We start from the raw sequence: 19,933 nt of genomic DNA, 5'->3' as shown, positions 1-19,933 counted from the left end.
CAGTAGCTTCAATTGTTTCCATAGAGGTGGTTTAGCTCTTCTTATGAAACAGTAGCAAGGAGTGTGTCGTGAAATAGTCAAAGGGGGAAAAGAAATAGAACCAGGTACTGGATGGTCCATGAAAAAAGGAACCCAAAGAAAAGCCCAAGCACAAAAAAATAGCAAAACCAGTATTTCTCTGCCTTTGCAAGGGTTTAGAATCCATGGTTTCAGAATTGGATGGGAGTCTGTGCTGTAGGTCTTTGGTTTTCCAGTGGGAATAGGCTCTGGTAAGTCACTCACTCTGCAGTAGCTTCCGTGCTGCCTGTCAATTCCACGTTATCTGCCTTTCCAGTTCTCAACAAAGAATTTCTAATCTGTTTAAATGTGCTCAAAACCTCTGATCTCCCTCCGACATCTTAAACTTTAGCAACTGACTCAACTCCTATTCCCAAAAGAATTTGGTAACCATCACAGAAAGTAATTATTTTGCCTTCCCCCTGCTTTAAATCAAGAGTGGGCTCTTCTTATCTGAGGCCAGTTTTTCATGTGCATTAGATTCCTTTCTATCAGATTTCTCCTGTACTTGATGCAATCAGTTCTATCTCCTGGTTCACAATTTCTGTGTTTGATTCTTCACTTTACATCTAAACACACTGCAGTATTTTTCACTGTAAAAATAAATCTGACCCACATTCCCTTCTAATAATTATGAAAGTACTGTTAGGTGCAGCTTATATTTCTTGAGCACTTAGTTTATGTCAGACCTGTGCTGACACCTTTCTTGTATTAAGTTGCTGAGGGGAGGGGAGCAGGGACATCCTGGGATGCTTGCTTCTGGGGCTTCTACTTCACTCTTACCAAAGGAGGTCGAGCCTGGAGCCAGCAGAAGAGTGGTGCCTCCCCAGAAATCTCACACCACCGCAGATAGTTCAGGAGAGAGCGGGTGATGGCTCCATCTGAGGCCATGGAAACAGGTAAGTGAAGCCAATGTATCATTACTAATATAATCAAGTAGGAATAGTTTGGATGTGGAGGAATTACAGAGATGACACAAGGTCACACATTTGGTAGCTCCAATTGCCAAGTCAGTCCCTGACTCAGTTGCCGATTGTGAACCCTGGATGCACAGTAGAATCACCTGAGGAGCCTTAACAATTCTAACGCTCAGGCCATACCCCAGACTGATTACATCAGAGTCTCAGGGGATAGCGCTGATGGATCCATATTTTTTAGAGCTCCCCAGGAGATGCCAAGCTTGAGAAACACTAGCCTGCCTCTAAAACCTAGGACCTTATCATACCATGCTGCCGCTGAATCAAAATTTGTTTTCATTCCACATTGAAATAGTTTTGTGGCACCAAATGGACTATTGCTTAAACTTGATAAACAGAATAAATAAATATCTTCTTGATGTAAAGTGTTATCTTCCTCTGCCTTCCAAGTCACCAGAGAAATGTTTTCAAAGTCCAGAACCCTAGCAGCTAGCCGGGAGTTCTGTTTGCTCTACTTGATACAAGTTGAAGGCAACTTTATGTTTGTGTTACTATCACCCCTTTTTGAGTGACCGTATATGATGCTTGCTTATACCAGAGAATGAAAACCCACTGACAAATTATTTCCTCTGCAGAGATAGAACATAGTGTAAATCTATTCTTAGAGGTATCTTAGAGCTCATAACACATTTTGAAGTTTCTGAATTATTAGTAAAGCTTTAGTTGAACTCTTGGCCTTATTTAGCCAGTGACTGAATTCTATTTCCTTTTGAATAAAATTGTTATTTCCTAAGCCTGGCGATCACAGTGTATAATGAAGCATCTGCTGTGTACAATGTACAAATGTTTGGATTCCCAAAGGATACATTTCCAAGGATTAGATTTTCCTGTTATGTGTGACAAACTTTCCAAGGTCTTCAAATTATGAATATGTTTTCTGCAAGATACATGTTGTTGACATCTGTGGAGCAGATTTTTATCTCTATTGACATCTATCTAGCATTTATTTTCTTTTTAATAGAGCTGCTTTATTTTAATGTGAAATTGTAAAAATGTAGCAAGGAAGAGTTGTTACTGTTTGAGGAACTCATATTTAGCAACTGCATGTTTTGTTCCTTTACTCATTAGCTAGTTCATATCATACATAACTTTATATTAGCTATTTCTTTTGTTTTTCTTTCTTTTTTAAAAGAAAGGTATATCAGATATTGTCTCCTCATCATAGCTTTGTGCCATAGCTTGTAAGCAAGAACACAACTTTTATTTAATGGTAAAGCAAAAGTTTTCAAGAGAGAGCTAAAGCTAATCATATTTATTCTACTGATATTTTCTGTTATATGCAAAGGGAAAAATGCCCAACTGAGTATTGGGTCTATGAGAGACACTTGTCAGTTGTCTGCAAATGACATCATTACTGATGTCACGGCAGCTGTGGTATGAGAGAGGCTGAATACAGTGACATTAGCAGGAAGCTTCTGATGGAATCCTTCATGCCATAAAACCTTTCATTTAGTTTTATGAAATGATGAGTTTAGGGTCATAATGCCCGCTGGTTTTGATGACCTATCTCATTCAGACCGAGGTGCTCTACCCAGATGACCTCAAAGGGCAGTTGCACATGTGTCGATGGAATCTACAAAATGAGAGCTATATTTCTCAGTGATGTATCCTTATGTTTTAGTTGGTGGTGATTCAGATAATAAGGACTAATCAGTGAATATCATTTCTTGTTTGTTTACCCTAATACCTATTTGTTTACCATCTACATACCTTTATTTCAAAAAGGATTTGCAGTGGCTTGAAAGGATATAACCATACAAATGTAAATATTAGCAAAACCAGGGTCCCTCGCAGCACAAGACAACATAGTGTAGTGAAAACAGCACCCACTTCTTCATCTGCTGCCTGTTTAACTTCGGACAAGTGACTCAACCTTTCTGAGCTTCATTTCTTCACTTACATGAAATTTACCTTGTGGCATTGCTGTGAAATTGATATTTAAGGCAGCATAGGTGCTTGATAAGCTTGTTTTCTCATCATTTTTTAAAATGTTGTCAAACACCTACAACTATGTTCATTTTGCCAAAGAAAAATCAATTCATACATTTGACTAAGATTTAATTATGACCTTTTGATGAACAGCTATTATTTGTTGATCGCCTACACTATATGAAGTTATATATTACCTTTGTGCAAAGTCCTTTGTATCCAGTACCTTATTGCAACTTCACAGAAATTTAATTTCAGTCTGTAAGGACTACCATTTTCTGAATAATGTTAACAGGAAGTTACTAGCATAGCTTTAAAGGACTGTCTTTGAAATCACTATGGTGCTGAACCACAGTATCTTCCCATAGCATCATTCATATGTAAGGAGTTACACGTGTGTCCCAGAAATATGTTGTATGTGTCTTCTATGTGTTTTATTCCATGTGAATAGGAAGATATACATATTTCTAATTAATTTAAGAAAGAATTGACATACATCACTGTATAAATTTAAGACACAGCACAACAGTTTGGCTTACATATATTGTCAAATGATTGCCACAGTAGGTTCAGCTACCATACAACTTCCCATATAGATACAATTAAAATAAAATAAAATTAAGAATGTTCTCCTTGTGATGAGAACTCAAGAGTTACTCTTAACTCTCCTGTGTATCATATAGTAGCATGAGCTGTAGTTATCATGTTGCTAATTTATTCATTATAGATGAATTAGTGTGTGAATGGAAGAAATTGTATAAATAATTCAAATAAGAGTTGCTTCATATGAAGGAATTATTTCAGCTTGTCTAAAGCTGTTGAAATGTTGCAAAAAGTGTGATGATTCTTGATTTCTCTATAAATGCTGTAATGAGAGCAGATTGAGATTGATATTCTTTGAGAGTTTCTAAATACCCTCCTGAAGTGCTTCATCTCAATATTCTGGGTTTCTTTTTTGTATTTCTAGCAAAAGCAAGTTTCTCTACATTCTATACTCCATGGTGGTTTTCTACCATGTATTGCTCATCAAAAGCATTTTCCCTTTTGCTCTTTGAAATATTCACAAAATGGGTGTCTAAGATTGCTTATTTTCAAATGCAAACACCTTTTCTCTGATTTATTTGAATGTTGAGTATACAGTAAACAAAGTATTTTGTCCTTAAAATTCTTGAAAGTCTGCCAAATAAAAAGAGTAAATATATTTTACACGTTAAGAAATTCAACACAGTAATGTACTAATATTTTTCAAGTTCGAATTAAGGAATCATTAAGGTTTGAAATAAATTAGTAAAACTGACATCTTTGATAAACCTAATAAGAAATAGGAAACATAGATAAGCAACTTTAGATATGAAAGAGTAGTATTTCTTAAAACCTGTGAGAATATTGTATATAATCATACTGTTAGACATTGGAAAATATAAATGAAGTGGAAAATTCCCTGGGAAAACCAAAATTGCCAAAACTAATGCAAGAAGTGAATAGCACAGTGAGATCTTTAACTAGGGTGTGTTCATGATATTTTAGAATTTTAAAGGTAGGGAATCCTTTAAAGATCATGTAGTAAGAACTCAATTTGCAAATCAAGTCACAATGTTGAGTCCCAATATTTTTTGTGGCAAACTAAAAAAATTCTGTTCATTAGCTTTAGGAATTATGAAGTCATGGGTGATGCCTGTGGGAAGGGCAGTTCAGGGGAGATGCCAGAGGACAAGAGGAAAATGTGTAAACAGGTAGTAAAGAAATTGATTATTTTTGACCTTTCAAGAAACTGGAGCACAGTTAGAACAAGAGAGAACACCTCGGTGAGCACCAGTGGGAATAACCCAATAAAAGGGAGATAGATCGGTTGGTTTAAGATAGAAATTTTAACAGATTTATAGGCTAAAAGGTAATGTGTATACAAATAGAGGCGCTAACTAGAAGAGGGGGGCTTAGAGTTGGCCAAATACTAGATCCCGAGTAAGTTACTGTGTCTAAAGCTCTTTACAGGTCTCATGCCATTTAATCTTTATGATTCCATGAGGCAGGTGCTCTCATTATCCTTATTTTTACAATGAGGAAAGAGAGGCACAGAGATTTTAAGTAACCACCCGTGGATGAAACAGTCAGTGTGGGTGAACCCACAGTGTAACTGCAAGGGCCTGCCTCCTGGCTCTGTGAGAACACCTGGAAGAGAAAGGGCCTGCTTGGGACAGAAGGAAGGGGTGGATGAAGTCAGGAGGAAATCGCAAGATAGGGGCATGGGAAATATGAAGAAGTCATAATATGGATGGTCCGTACCTCATAAGTGATGATGAAAGCAAGGTTATCTGAGGAAGATAGTAAGGAGAAAAATTGGGAGGATGAAAAAGGTTGTGAGGATTAGATTGCGAATGAGCAAAAAATATTGCCATAGGGCAGCGTGAGGTAGTTAAGGAAGCCCACAAACTCTGGGGTCAGTGGTTTAACCTGTCCTTACTCTTTAACCGTGAGACACTGGTCACGTTACTTAGTCTCTCCAACTCTCATGTGTACAACGGGGGCGGCGGTCATCTGACTGTGCATTATCATGTTTTACAACATTAGGAAAACCCTCTGTCCTGTTTTCTTTGTTTAAAACTTTCTTGACTAGTTTTTGCATTTGGTTTTCTATTGTTTAGAATTGGCTTGTCAAAAAAAAATTAAGATTTGATAGGGACTGCGTTATGAATGTATTTATCAAATTGGGGAAGATTGACATTTATATGACATACATACATACTTTCCATTTATTCATGACTTGTTTTGTGTCTTTCAGTTAAATGTTATAATTTTCTCCATGAAGCTTCTGCAGATTTTTGTTAAATGAATTTGAGGTGTTTTATAGTTTTTGTTGTTATTGTGAATATGACCTTTCCTTTCACCTGATAATCTCTCCCTCGTGACTTTGTTTTATAGATGCAACCCCTTTTCTCAGTTTTTGAAGAACTTAATTAGTTATTTTTTGAAGTTTTAATTTTTATTTTACCCCTATTGTTCCTTCTCACTCCCTACTTTTTCTTTTCATTGGTCTGGCTGTTTTTCTTTTTCAATGTTGGAAGATTTTGTCAATTATCTGAATTTCCTTGACTATGTGTTCATATACAAAGCAATGCCCTAAAAAGTTACTTGAAACTCAGCAAGGGTAGATGGACTTATTGAAAGGTAGATTTGACAATATGTTAATCAAAGATGAACCAGTGTATGAAGACTTGCCCCCCTTTTTGGGGGAGAATTTTAATCTCTTATCTGCTGGCATTTGGGGCAGATAAGTGAGGGGCAAATGGGGCAGGGCCCTATGGTTATAATATATACACTTGTATCCGCTCTGGACACCTTCCCACTAATGAGACTGCTACCTGTGTTCAGAACCCAACTCCTTCAGTTTCCCGAAACTAAACCTCCCTGTGACGCGCTGCTGGGCTGCACTGAGGTGAGGAGGAAACAGTTCAGCACTCCTGAACAGGGATTTTTCAACCAAACTCTCTTTTTCAGCCCCATGCGAACCTGTGCCCTCCTTCTGTGCCTGGCCCTTACTGTTTCCAAGTATCAAACCCTCTGAAGGTCTTCAGAGTGAATTGACTCCATTACAATCAGTATTTCCATCATCAGCCCCCACACCCTACAGGCACTTGGGCTATAACTTTCTCTGCCATTCTAAGTCAACTCAACGTCTTCTGAATTGTTAACACCTTGAGTTTACGGTTGTCTGCTGCCTATTCACTTTTTCCAAGCTTAATAACATGGTCATTTTAACATGGTTTGTGAAAGAGAAGGCAGATAAATGTGTGATGATTAATTAGCAATTCCATACCACATTTTCCAATGGATATTGTTGCTGTGAAGGAAAATTGGTTTTGTATATTGATAGTGTACAGACACATAACTTTCGTATGTTGAGCTAATATCTACGCACCTTGTTGATTTTTATTATTTCTACTAGTTTAAAATTTGATCCTCTTTGGTTTTCTAAGAATGAGATGTATTTCTACAGTGATGACAATTTGTCTCTTTCCTATTGTTTTTTGTTGTATTGTTTTGTTGAGGACTTCCTATACAATTTAGAATAGCAGAGGTGATGGTGGACAGACTCCTCTTATTTATGAGTGCTGGGAATGCTTCTAACTTCTAATGTTTTACAATTAAATAGTATTTTCATCATAAGTTTTGTAGAGATAACCTCCTAAGTAAAAATAGTCTCCTCTATTCATAATCTGCAGTGAAGATTTTTTTAAATGATTGGATTTTGAGTTTTATCAAATTCTTTCACATTTATGGGTATGATCCCTTTTTTCTTTACTCTGTTAATATAATAAATTACATGGAAGTCTTTTTAATGTTGAACTACCCTGCATTACCAGACATACCCTTATTTGACTGTGATTTATTATCCTTTCACTGTATTTCTGGGTTTGATCTTATATTTAATACTTTCACATTTTTGTAGATAAGTGGCAGTGGCTTATAGTTTTCTTGTTCATTTTGTGAGCCAGATACATCTAATCTTCTTTGACCAGGAATGTTTTATAAAATGAAGATTATATATATCCCTTAAGTGTGTTAGAATTTGCCTCTAAATTTTTCTGAAATTTTTGCCATTTTGATGGATTTCTTTTATTACCCTTCAATTTTATCTGAGATTATTTTTCTATCTCAGAACCACTTTTGATCATTGATCTTTTTCTAGATGAATGTCTGTTTTATATAGGCTTTCAATTTTATATATAATAGTACATGCTATTCTTTTATGATACTTTAATAATCTTTTACATTCCTAATATTATTTATTTTGCCTTCTCCCCAACTTATTAAAAAAGTCACAATTCCAAAATGTTTAGATACTTTATTGGCCTTTTAAGTCAGCTTGGGTTTTATCTATCAAGTTTTACTGTTCTTCATTTTCCATTTTCTTAATTTCTGCTTTTGTCTTCATTAAATTCCTTCTGATAATTTCCTTAAGTAGCCTATTTATTTTCATCTTCTATTGTTTTCTAGCTAAAGTTTTAACCATCCTGAATACTGTAATAACAAAATCTCACAAATTTTTATGTCAATATATTGATTGCCTTGTTTTGCAGTTCTAGTTTGTAATTTAGCTATTGATATTAATTTATCTTTAATTAATTACTTAAAAGTTTTTTCCCCCAGGGATACAGAGTTTTAATTTTGATTTCTAATTTCATTGCATAATGCATTGCATTGTGAAAATGTCCAATGTATTATATAATTTCTTGAATATATTTTATTTTACTTTCTGTCCTAGGACTGGTTAACTTCTATGAATATTACATTTGTATTTTAAAGAACTGTACATGCTCTGTTTTTATGTATAATGTAGCAAAGAAGGAAGATTAATCTCTTTCATTGTTATTATAATACTCCATATTTCTTCTCTTTTTCTATGACTTTCTGAGACTTACAAGTCTTCCATGATGAACTGAATTTGGCCGTTTATCCCTGTACTTGCTTCAGATACTTTGAAAAATCATTCTTAGTTTTATAAAGATGTGTTACTTTGTAAGCTTCTTTACGCCTAGTCCTTTTATCTGTATGAAAAGTCCTTCTTTATATCTTTTAATGTTATTTTTTTTTTCAGTGTTAACACTGTGACATCTGATTTTTGCATTCTAGCATTTGCTTAATGTAATTCTATTCATTTCTTTATTCTGAATCTTATCACATCGTGGGGTTTAAGGTATGTCTCTTAAAAGTACATTGCTAGATTTTGATTTTTTATCCAACATAAAAACTCTTAACTTTAAACTAGTGAATTTGAATGATTCCCATTGTGATTTCTAATATTTCTAATTATTCTTGTTGTCATTTTTTTCTGTGTATCATTAATTTTTGTCCCTTTTCCCACCTTTAATTAGACTAGTAGATTTTTTCTTAGTTCTATTTTTCCTCTGCTCTTTTACAAATAAGTCATTTGCTTCTAGCTTTTTGTGGTTACCTTAACGGTGTTAACATAAATGTTCAAAAATATCTTTCTAACATCTAGAGTTAATCAGTATCTCTGATATTCCTGAGGGGGAAAGAAAAAAAAGAAGCTTGCTGAGCACATTTCTATTTTCCCCTGTCCCCTGTGACTTTCATGTCGCTCACCTTTAACCTTTGTGAATACTAATTTGAATTTTATATCCGAGTGGCTGTACTTTAAATTTTCAAATATGTCTATTTAAATTAAAAAGCACATTTATGTAGACTTAAGATATCTGATTACTTTCTTCGCTATCCATCGTTTCTTTCATCTCATTCCCTCCTTCTACATCTCTTCTTTGTATCGGTTTGTATTGCCCAGCAGTTCATTCAGATGGGATCTCGATGTCGTAGACTTCAAAGTTCCTTTCAATCCTAAAAATACCTGTATTTCCACCTCTCCCTTGAATAGTTTTGCTGGGTGTAGAAATACATCTTCAAAGCTATCTTCCCTTGGAATGCTGAAGGCGTTATTCCACTCTTCTTGCATCTTGGGGTGCTCCCAAGGAGTCTGGTACCAACTTGTTTCTTATCTCTTTGTAAGTAATCTTTCTTTTGACTTTGACAGCTTTTAAAGTTTACTCTTTATTCTTACTATTCACAGATTTCATCACACTCTATCTAGGGGTATGTGTGTGTTTGTTTTATCTTTAATTTATCCTTTAGTCCAGAGGAGCTTTAAAATTCTGAGAAACTTTCCCATAATATTACTTTAAATGCTACCTTCCTGCTAAATTTTCTCCCTTTCTTCCTGTGGGAAGTACTTTTAAATAGATGTTAGAACCTCTGTGTCCTCCATGTGCCTTAGATCTCCTTGGCGGTCTGCATCTCTGTCTCTAATGTCTGGCTTTGGGATTCGGTAGATGTCTCCAGTCTGTACTCATCGGCTTTGTTTGTCAGGCGTTCCTCACAGCCTCTGAGTCTACTGCAGTTGACACTTCTTTTCTTTCCAGGTGTCTTTCCTGTTGTCCCTAAGGATGTGGGGTGGAGGGTGTATGTGAGGGTGGTAGGTATAAACAGTGCCCAGTTTGCCAACTTAAGTACCTTTTCAAGTCTTGTAGTACCTGTCAATACCACTTGTTAATTGTAAAGCAGGACCAAATTGGGAATTTTTTGACAAGACAGTAGGAGCAGAAAAATTGGATGGCAAGCCTGAGGCGCTAGTCAGTCTCATATTTGAATGGCAACTTGTGAGACCTGGATTTGTGGGAATCAGAGCAGACACCCAGAAGCCAAATAAGGAGTAGCTGTGAGACCACATAGGAAGAAATGAATGGATGACAAGTTGGAGCCTGTTACGGAAAAGGAGAATCAGAGTTTGAGATTTAGAAGTGGAAATGTCCCCAGCCCCGACAGGGTCCAAGGACAGTCGATCTTTGTGGGCTGTGACAAGAGATTTAGGTTCTGTGGGAGAAACAAATCAAAGTAGTCTGGGCCCAAACATTAGAATGGCCTCCCTAATGGTACTGTGACAAATGTAGAAAACAACAGTTTATTTGAAATTCGTATTCATAAAAGTTGTATTTTAAAAAGACAGCTGAGTAAATATAACATCAGTAGAAAAATCCATGTGTATTTCATTGTGTGGAGTAGCTGACTTTATCCTGATTCTTCATATGATAATGAAGCAAAATGTAGCTCCTTTTCTCTGTGTCTCAGAGTTACAGAATTTACTATACTCTTCCTATAGGATTATCTTTGTGATTTTTAGACCCCTCTAATCCACATAGACACGTTCCTTAGACTGAGAAAGCTTACCTCCATGCTTGAAGCACTTTCTAGACATATATGAATATTCATGCTACTGCCCATGGAAATTGGTCCCACTTCTTTAGTTATTACACATTTTCCAACACATGGTGTGGCCATATTATTGCCCAGAGAGACATGAATTATTGAAATAAATGTCAGTATCCCAAAATTACATGTATTTCAATTTGTATGAGAAATGAAGTAACAGAAAGTCACAAAGTAGCAGGCATATAGAGAGCAAAGTAAAAGTCTCTGTAGAAACATCAAGCATTTTATTATCTCTTATAAAATTCCACTGCATCCAGCACTTAACATTCAACATTTCAACATTCTTTACATTGTTCTATTTAGCCTTAGATTGATAGTTCAAAAAAATGGAGAAGGAATAGCTTTGCTAACACATACAATTGAGATGAGACGAGACAAAACGATGGAATGAAATGACATGTACCTAGTCTTCAGGTATTGACTGGAAGAGTTGTCTCTGAAATTCAAACTGGGACCAGGAACTTCAGATCTGAAATGAGCAAAGTAGTCAACCTGCAGATATTTAACTTGGAAAAATGTCTCCGTATCTTAAGGTTAGAAGGAATGACAGTTGGTGGAAGCTACTACATTAGGCCTGAAATAAAGACTAAGGTGTGAAGAAGAGGGTGCTGGAAATCCTGAAGGTTATACTGAAAGTTGTTACCCTCTTTGTAAGAATAAAGTCAATAATAAGTCAATTTAAGTATTACATGAAATAAGGAATCACATGCTGAAAAACAGAGGCACCTTTTTCCTACTACTTAAAATAATGATGATTATAGCCATAATCAAGTGAGCGCTTGTTAGATGCCTAGCATATATGCCCGGTGCTACTCAGCTTCTCCCCATTATCCCTCATCATTAAAGCAACCTGGGGAGATAAACAGGATAAAGTTCTTTTTATAGGCTTAAAAGAACCGAAAAGCTAAATAACATCTGGTAAATTGAAACAGAATAACAAATAATGTGAATGATTTGGGCCAAAATTTTTAAAAGATATTCTGCTTTAGCAGTGGACTGGCATGGAGGTGGGAGGATTTCTTTTTCTTTGTTATGAGTTTTTTCATGATTTTTTTCCCCCTAGTTCTTTGTTCTGTTCCTTTCAAGTTTTGGAAACAGCAAAACTGAGACTGACAAAGGAAGAAATTAGTTCTGGTTCTAGTTTATAAAGACTTGCATTTTCACAGGATTTACAGAAAGAAATTCTGCCAATAGTGAAAAAGTAGCAGCCTTTACCAAAATGAACCAGCTCATCTTTGCAGATGAGTCACAAGTGGCTGATGTTGGCACCTTCAGAGTGATGAAGTTGTATAAAGAAAAATATCCATGAAGTCACGGCCGTGTGCTGCCAGTGATTCGATGAGGTTTTCAAAATGACTTAAGATACACATTGTGACATAGTAACACAGAGCAATGAATTAAATACTTTAAAATAAATATGTTATATTTGTACCAGGCTATTAGCCAAAACTAATTTTTTACTTTGCTCTTGTGCCTTGAATATCACACTTGTATAAAAGCAGTTTTCCTTTTGAAGGGCTGTTGTGATATCATTTTAACATCAACACAGATAAAACAACAAAGAATTATTAGTTAAAAAGTAAGGCTAAAGAATGTAGCCAAAAGAATTATGCAAGATGTCTATCACTTAAGCCAAAGAAAGGACCATTCCTTTAGTTATATTTCAAGAAAAAAAAAAATCCAAGTAAAGCAGTAACTTTAATTTCCCTTGAGTTTAAATTTACATTCAGGTTTCTCTTCATAAAGAACTGAGCACACGAATGAGGACATTTTTTTGGGTATCATAGATACTGTATATCACATAAAGATTACAGGGTTTCTAATTTCTGTAAATAATTACTCGATTACAGAGGAGAGGTAGATACTTGATATAAAGCAGTGAGTCGCAGATTAACAATCCTCTGAGGGACACATGACCCCCCATAGTCAGTGTGAGTCTCTTTTGCTTCCACAGAGCATCTGCACGACCACCACCGCATTTTTGCACTTTTTCTTCCTGGCTTCCTTCTGTTGGGTCTTGACTGAGGCGTGGCAGTCATATATGGCTGTAACTGGAAAAATCAGGACACGGCTAATAAGAAAACGTTTCTTGTGCCTTGGATGGGGTAAGCATATTCATACACCCTTTCGGGATTTGGTTAAAATGACTATGAGGTAGTGGCGTGCAGTTATCCCCAGGCTACTTTGCTTTGTGTCTCATTTGGTCTATGGAAGTGAAAAGATAGGAGACTGGTCATTTTTTTAAGATTCTTTGGGCATTTGGAACTTTAAAAAGGATACATATAGATGACCATGTAGCTAATCAGTGAATAATCAACAGTGCCTACACGGTGTGAAATGACAACTGAGATACGTACAGGCAGAAAAATAAAGTCTTCTCTGTTATATGTAATGAAAATGCATGTTGAGGGTTCAAAGCATGATATACTGGTCATGTACACTGGTCGTGTGTTCCCTGCAGAATCGCTTTGAGAAGTGATTCAAAGAGAGCTCAAAACCAAGACTACAGCTACTCAGGAAGCCATTTAGAGAATGAATGGCAACATCATGGCCCTCAGAGTAAAAACAGAATTGTTGATAGACTGAGAATTAATTAACTCTTTTCTTATTTTATAGGAAAAAATTTCTCTCAGATGACCTTATGAAATGGACATCTTGAAGAGCTGTGCATTTCATAAGGCCAATTCCAATGTTTAATTCTAATTCTAATGCTTATTTGAAATGAATAAGTTTATTAATTAGTTTAGTTTAATTAGAATTCATTGATTAGTTTAATTAATTTATGAAACATTGTAGGAAAAAACAAGATTTTATCTTAAGTTTCTACATACTTGCACTAAAAATCTGGGAGTTTTGGACTAAATTTATAACAAAGACTTAATGTATCAGAAGACTGGAGAATAGGATGCTGGGTGAGCCTGAGAAATTACAAATAATTTGAGTCATTACAATAACAAACTAATCCATGCTGGAAAAAAACAGAATCAAGAACACTTAAAGGTTATCCACCAGGTTTCAGCAAGGTCCTGTCATGTCTACCGTGTCAGGGATCTTTGCCCAAGCATATGGAAAGCCCATTAACAAGAAATTGGAGAATGATTCTACTTCCATTTTCATAAAACTTGCGTTTGGATTTCACATCAAAGACCTAATGCTGGACTGGTATTGACTCAGGCGATACATTTGTCATGAATTAATAAAGATCCAAGAAATATAGCAGGTAGGTAAGTGAAGACTTCCCCTGAGGTGTAAAGAGTGGCCACTTTCAGGATTTGCAACTATTTTATTTAACATCGTTAACCAAAGATCTTGGGGAGAGGGTTCACAGGCAGTCTTCAAGCTTACAACTGATACTAAACTACTCTGGGTAGCAAAAAAGCTAAGCCGATGGGGCTAGGCTATCAGGAGGTCTGGAGTGGGCAGGATAGTGGCATATGAGTTTTGTTACAACAAAGTACAACATAATAAATTTAGAATTTTTAAAAATCTAAGTTGTAGGAAATGAAAACTATTAACCCTTCAGCTGTGACCCAGGAGAGAATTTTTTTCTTTTTTCTAATGAACTTGGTCATGGGTGTGAGGGAAGAGATCAGTATTTGTAAAAAAAAAAAATTATATATAATGTAAAAGTGTGTCCCTCAGAGGTGTTCTCCATCATTCTTGTCATTAAACCTCATGAAGGAATGTGGTGTGACTTAAAAAGTCTCACAGCAGAGAGAGTAACAGGGAGGGAGATGACAGGAAGACAGACGGTTGGTGGAAGAGATGCAAGAAGGTGATTAGATGGTGAATTTTTCAACCTGAAAAGGCAAACATGGTCTTCCTGGAAAGAAGGCATAGCCAAACGTTGAAAAAAAATTAAACAGCATGGATGAGGCTGGGGTCTAGTCATCAAAACACATAAACTGAAAGATGGTGGGTCAGAACTGGGGCAGGTTTGCTGGCCATCGAATGCCAAGGGGGACCCAGCAATGCATAGATACCAACCTAGAGAGCTGTGAAGAGAAACTGGCATATATTTTCTGACTTTTATCAGGATTGGTAAAGGAAGATAACAAGGAAGCCCCAGAATTAATTTCTTAGGACCCTAAACCCTGTACCTGCATTCTTGTTCTTATAAGCAAACCATACAGGATGAATTAAATGATGAAATGAATTTTTCTTTCTCCTATTATAAGTACAATTTGGTGTGGATCCATATGTGACCATAGAAATGTTCCACTTCTGTGATACTCCATCACACCAGAACATCTGTTTTTTTGCCTTTCTGGTTTTATAACTATAATTTACTTTGTAACAGTGTAAACCCCTAAGGAAAAAAATAACTTAAAAGATATACTAAATCTGTGTTATTAGTTTCCTTTAAGCCCATGTCAAATGTAGTGGTAACCTAGCAACAACCGAGAAGTGCACCAAATTAAAAACCCAGCTGTCACTCTCATATTTTTGTACTTGAAAGAAATTTTGTAATGGAAGCATACTTTATGAAGTGATTCATCCGAAGGTAGTTCTTCTGATTTAAGCCTTTAGAGTTTGTGCTCACTTTTCTTGAGCCACTGCGACAGTGCTTATATCTGAATGTGAAATGTGACGATGCTTTTCTTGCAGGTTTACCAGCATTAGTAGTGGCCACATCAGTGGGCTTCACCAGGACCAAAGGATATGGCACTGATCACTAGTAAGTCCACCCAAAGTGATAAATCAAAATGTTTATAATTAAATACATCATCAAATATGCTTCATTAGTCTCGGTTGGCACTGCTGATGGCCCGCATTTCGTCCCTGAGGCATTAGCAATGGATAGAATTTGAACTAGTGAAGAGTGATGTAAAGTAGATTAAATGCATAAAGGTTAGGAAAGAAGTGCTCCAGCCACATTCAGAATCCTTGTTTCAATTCCCCATTCTTTTCATAAAACCAGTGTATTTGGTTTTTAAAATATTTCAATGTTTACTCTGCATGTTCAATCTCAGATACATTTGCTTTCAAAACTGGATAAATCCTGGCATGCTTACCTTTTACAATGTGATTCTCATCTGAGCTTCTGATTTCCTTGATGGAAATATACGTTGGAATCAAGCCGGCTTTGGCACGTTAGTTCAAACCTGGTTGCCATGTTAGGGTGAGACTTACTGGAACTTATAGATCAGGGGAATCAGTAGATTCCACATTAGAAAACGCCTGGACTCCGAAGAAGAAATTAGAAGAGAGAAAAAGGAGTATGGTACCAGCCCATCCTAATCACAGAGGTGATACTGAAAAATTTTATGAGAGAATGTATAAGTTTATATTTAATATTTCAAATGCAAAATAATGCACCTTTCATATTTTACTTCATCTGCTCTTTTAAGTTGAGCAGGCAGTTGAGAAATGGGGAAAGAGGTATGCACCTCATTAGAAGCTTAAGTTTTAAAGAGAGATGTCCTGTTTAATTATCTTCAGGCTTGAGGTAGGCATCATTGCTAATTAGGCCCTCTGACGGGTCATCTGAATGGACAGCATGCCAAGCAATCTCACTTAACCTCCCCATCCAATAGACACTCCCAAAGAATTTAAAGAGCTCATTCTGTCACCAGGACACTTGTTTGTCTTATGCAATCTATATTATCATGGAAAAACCTCTCTGATAGCATATGTTAGAGAGTAGTGCCTACCTCAGCACTCTGACCTTAAGCTATTTCTTTCGACAATAATATGACTCTTTGGGTATAAATCCAGAATTTCAAAGCACTGTATTAGGGATATGGAAAGAAGTAGGATTATGGATGGTATAATTCCAGCTTTCAAGGAGCTTATGATACAAACCAAATGCAATTAATGTATCAGTTTGAAGGTTAATTTACACAAAAATAGAGTAGAAAGTCAGTGGCATCTCAGAGACAACAAACTAAAGTGTTTTATCAGAGTAAAGGCTTTTTCTCCAGGTTATTTGTTTAAAAAAAATAGAGAGATGTTATATTACCCCAAAGTGGGAAACTAGAATTTTATCTGTCTGCTGCTGTGGCTAGAAATGATAACAAATGCAGACTTTGAATACATACTTACCTGCACACTTATAGATGTATTTCTGTGTGTATGTATGTGTGTGTATACATAATCACTAGATTAAAATTTTTAATTAAGGTATAATTTACAAAGAGTAACATTAACCTATTAAGTGTATAGTTCTGTGGTTTTTTTAGCAAATGCCTAAGTCATGTAAACCACCACCACGACCCATACAGGAAAGTTTATTCTTAGAACAAATAGCAGTTATTGTTAATTATTCATTTTGGAGGCAGGTACGCTGATTCTAAGGACTGAGAAGTAAAACTGAAAGGCTTGAAAGTAAAAACCAAGTGCATGAAATGATGGGCCTGACTGCATCGCTAGCAATAAAATGGTTTCTCGTGCTTTCTTCATTTTGACCCTCTTGGAAGATGCACCCACAGAGGGCCCCCCTCACAGAGCCCAGGGTCAAGCGCCGTGGCCCTTGGCTGTGAGACAATGAATGTTTTTAGCTAAATGGGTTTGTTATCTCTATCAATGCAAACCTGCACCTCTTGGTGAATTTAATAATTAAACACAGCTGCACTTGTTTTTCTTCAAAAGCTTATCTTTGGTGAATTTTCTCAGTACTCTGGAAAAAGTAAAATTAGAAGTGAACAAGAGCATGCAAAATAAAGATTGTCCATCCCCTGCAATGATGGCTTTTACTCCCAGTATCTCAATAGCCTCAAGGAAGCAGAGGTACATGGCATATACACGGCTCTAAAAACACACTGTTCTTTGTTTAAAAGTATGCAAGAAAAATTCCATAATGGACATAAAGCAGCATTTCACCAAATTTGAGTAGAAGTCACCTTTCTACTGAAAGTCAGTATAAGAATCTCACTGCAAGAGTCATTTGTCTAAAATGTTTTTACTGCCTGAAAGTAAGGCCTTCTAGTGAAAGTTTCTTTTCCACCAGAGGTATGTAGTGTTTCCCTCTCATGAAGTGTTCTAAGTTCAGCCATGTCCACATCTTCCATGTATTCATTAAATTACAAACCTTTGAAATGTGCCAAAACTCCAAGGCTAAGTGTGGTATCCGAGTTACGTGTATCCCGCTTTCGTGGCCTGACACTTGGCACTAACCTCTGGGAGTCTCTGTCTGGTGTTGATTTCAGTTGCTGGCTGTCTCTGGAAGGAGGACTGCTCTATGCTTTCGTTGGACCTGCAGCCGCCGTTGTCCTGGTAAACATCAAAATCCACTTATTTTGTCTTTTCAGCGAAGAAAGCCTACTTTATTTCCGTTAGAGTGACAAATGTGTATTTGGGGGCGCAGATATTTTAAAGTTTGATGGTTGCTTGAACATGAGCATATCGACTGCCATTCAGTCCTTTATGACTATCAAATATTCTTATTTGGAAGACTGAAGAACATTAAACCTGGGACTGTGGTATCTCTCTTACAGTAATTTCACATTTGTGAAGAAGTTTGAGAAAGTTTCAATAAATTCTTCCTCATTACTGTATAGGATTTTCATCATTGGTCATTTCACTTTTACGCTATTTGGTATGCTCTACATAGTTATTAAGATCTCTTAATCTTAATAACAAGAAAATATATGTCCATATGTCAAGGTTTCTCAACCTCGGTGCTGCAGACATTTTGGACCTGATATTTCTTTGCTGTGGGAATGTCCTGTGTATTCTAGATCATTCTGCAGCATCCCTAGATATCAATAGTACCCTCCAGTTGCAACAATCAAAACGTTTCCACGCATTTCCGAGTTTTCCCTGGGGATAAAAATCCCCTGCCCAGGAGAACCCTACCACAGATTTTGCAAAAGTTTTTACATTTTCTCTTTTTGGAATCACAAAATAATTTGTTTATGTGTTTAATTATGAGAACATGAAAGTGTCCTCCCAATTTGCCTTTCTTTATCTCTCTACACTTATTACTTACAAATCATCCTTATCCAATAAATCGCTGAAAAATGTAAAGGAGGAAAGAAATGGTTTGAATTAAATACAAAGGCCCCTGTCGCTGTGCAGTTAGACTTCTAATTAGAATATTACCCTTTGGTTTCTTGAACAATTCATTCAAGAAATTGGAAGCCAGCGATACCATTTTAATAAGGGTGTGACTTTTTTCTTCCTGTGAAGTTTACTGTTCCTCGTCTAAACTGTAACAGGAAGCAGAAACTGTTCATGATCCACACAAAAAAAGAAAACCTAGGCCTGAGTGTTAGAGAAGAGCGTAGGGAAATTGAAGCTATTAGGCACATTTTTGTCTGCTGCATTGAATTTTTATTTAATCAATTGAAGTAGTTCCCTAAGCTACCAAGCTAATACACATATAACCCTAAAATGAAGAAACAAAGAATATGCATATGATTGAAAGACCAAAGTACAGTCTTTGGAGTGGTGATGAATTCCCTCATGATTAAATAGCAGATTAATAGGATCTGCAGAATACAATTTTTCTCTTAGTTCAAATAATGAGAAGTGCCAAGAAGAGTGTCTTTCTCTTGATTAAATGGTATCTTGTCAGGAAGCTATGAAGAGCGACACCTCCTAAGTCCCTACCCACCACATCCATTGGATTTTTCTTACAGCAGCAATTTAACAGGTTCCAGCTTTATATTCCATGAGGCCCGCATGAGCAGCGTGTGTTGGGGAAGTGAAATCTTTTCTTTTTTCTTAACTAGTCATATACTGCTTAATTTAAAATAGATTTTTATCAACTACTAGTTTCAGTGTAAAGACTTTATTATTTGCACTGGGGGATCACCCAGCTTCTTTTCGCCATGGAGGATAAGGAGCAGGGAGGCAAACAGAAGAAAATACTCCTCCTTGAATCCCTGGGTTTCAGCCTTGGACTGGAGGCCTTTATCAGGAAGTGCTGGTCGGTTAGAGAACTGCAGGTGCGCCTCAGAAGCTGCTACAAATAGACCACAGCTCTCTCTACAGCTTTTTCCCATTTTACTTGAGAAAGAAAAATATGTGTGATTCCATTGCAGCAGTATTATGCAAAAGACCTTTTAAGTGAGAGTAAGAAAGTCCTAGAAAGAAAATGCTGAGAAGTGTAGAGCAGAGCATATTCTAAGAATTGGTGTCAGTGTCCATCTCTTAGAGGATTTGGTGAATGGAATAGGCTTTTTCCTTTGTCTAGAAAAGTGTGGTTCATCAGAATGCTCCCCACCCCACAGGAGAAATAGCCACAT

At 36.4% G+C, this 19,933-nt stretch overlaps 1 protein-coding gene across 3 annotated transcripts in view; it reads left to right on the top strand.

Moving 5' to 3' along the window:
- The window catches only part of ADGRB3 (adhesion G protein-coupled receptor B3), a 654,669-nt gene that overhangs the window by 573,290 nt on the left and 61,446 nt on the right, over nt 1-19,933 (top strand). For all 3 annotated transcript variants that reach the window (XM_037012618.2, XM_037012617.2, XM_037012616.2), the window contains 3 exons: nt 12,697-12,847; nt 15,351-15,420; nt 17,891-17,957. In XM_037012618.2, coding sequence (XP_036868513.2) covers nt 12,697-12,847; nt 15,351-15,420; nt 17,891-17,957 — 288 coding nt within the window. The remainder of the gene's footprint in view (nt 1-12,696; nt 12,848-15,350; nt 15,421-17,890; nt 17,958-19,933) is intronic.

The sequence above is a fragment of the Manis javanica genome, chromosome 16, assembly GCF_040802235.1.
Source record: "Manis javanica isolate MJ-LG chromosome 16, MJ_LKY, whole genome shotgun sequence".
NCBI lineage: Eukaryota > Metazoa > Chordata > Mammalia > Pholidota > Manidae > Manis > Manis javanica.
This window is presented reverse-complemented; position numbering and strand designations above follow the sequence as displayed.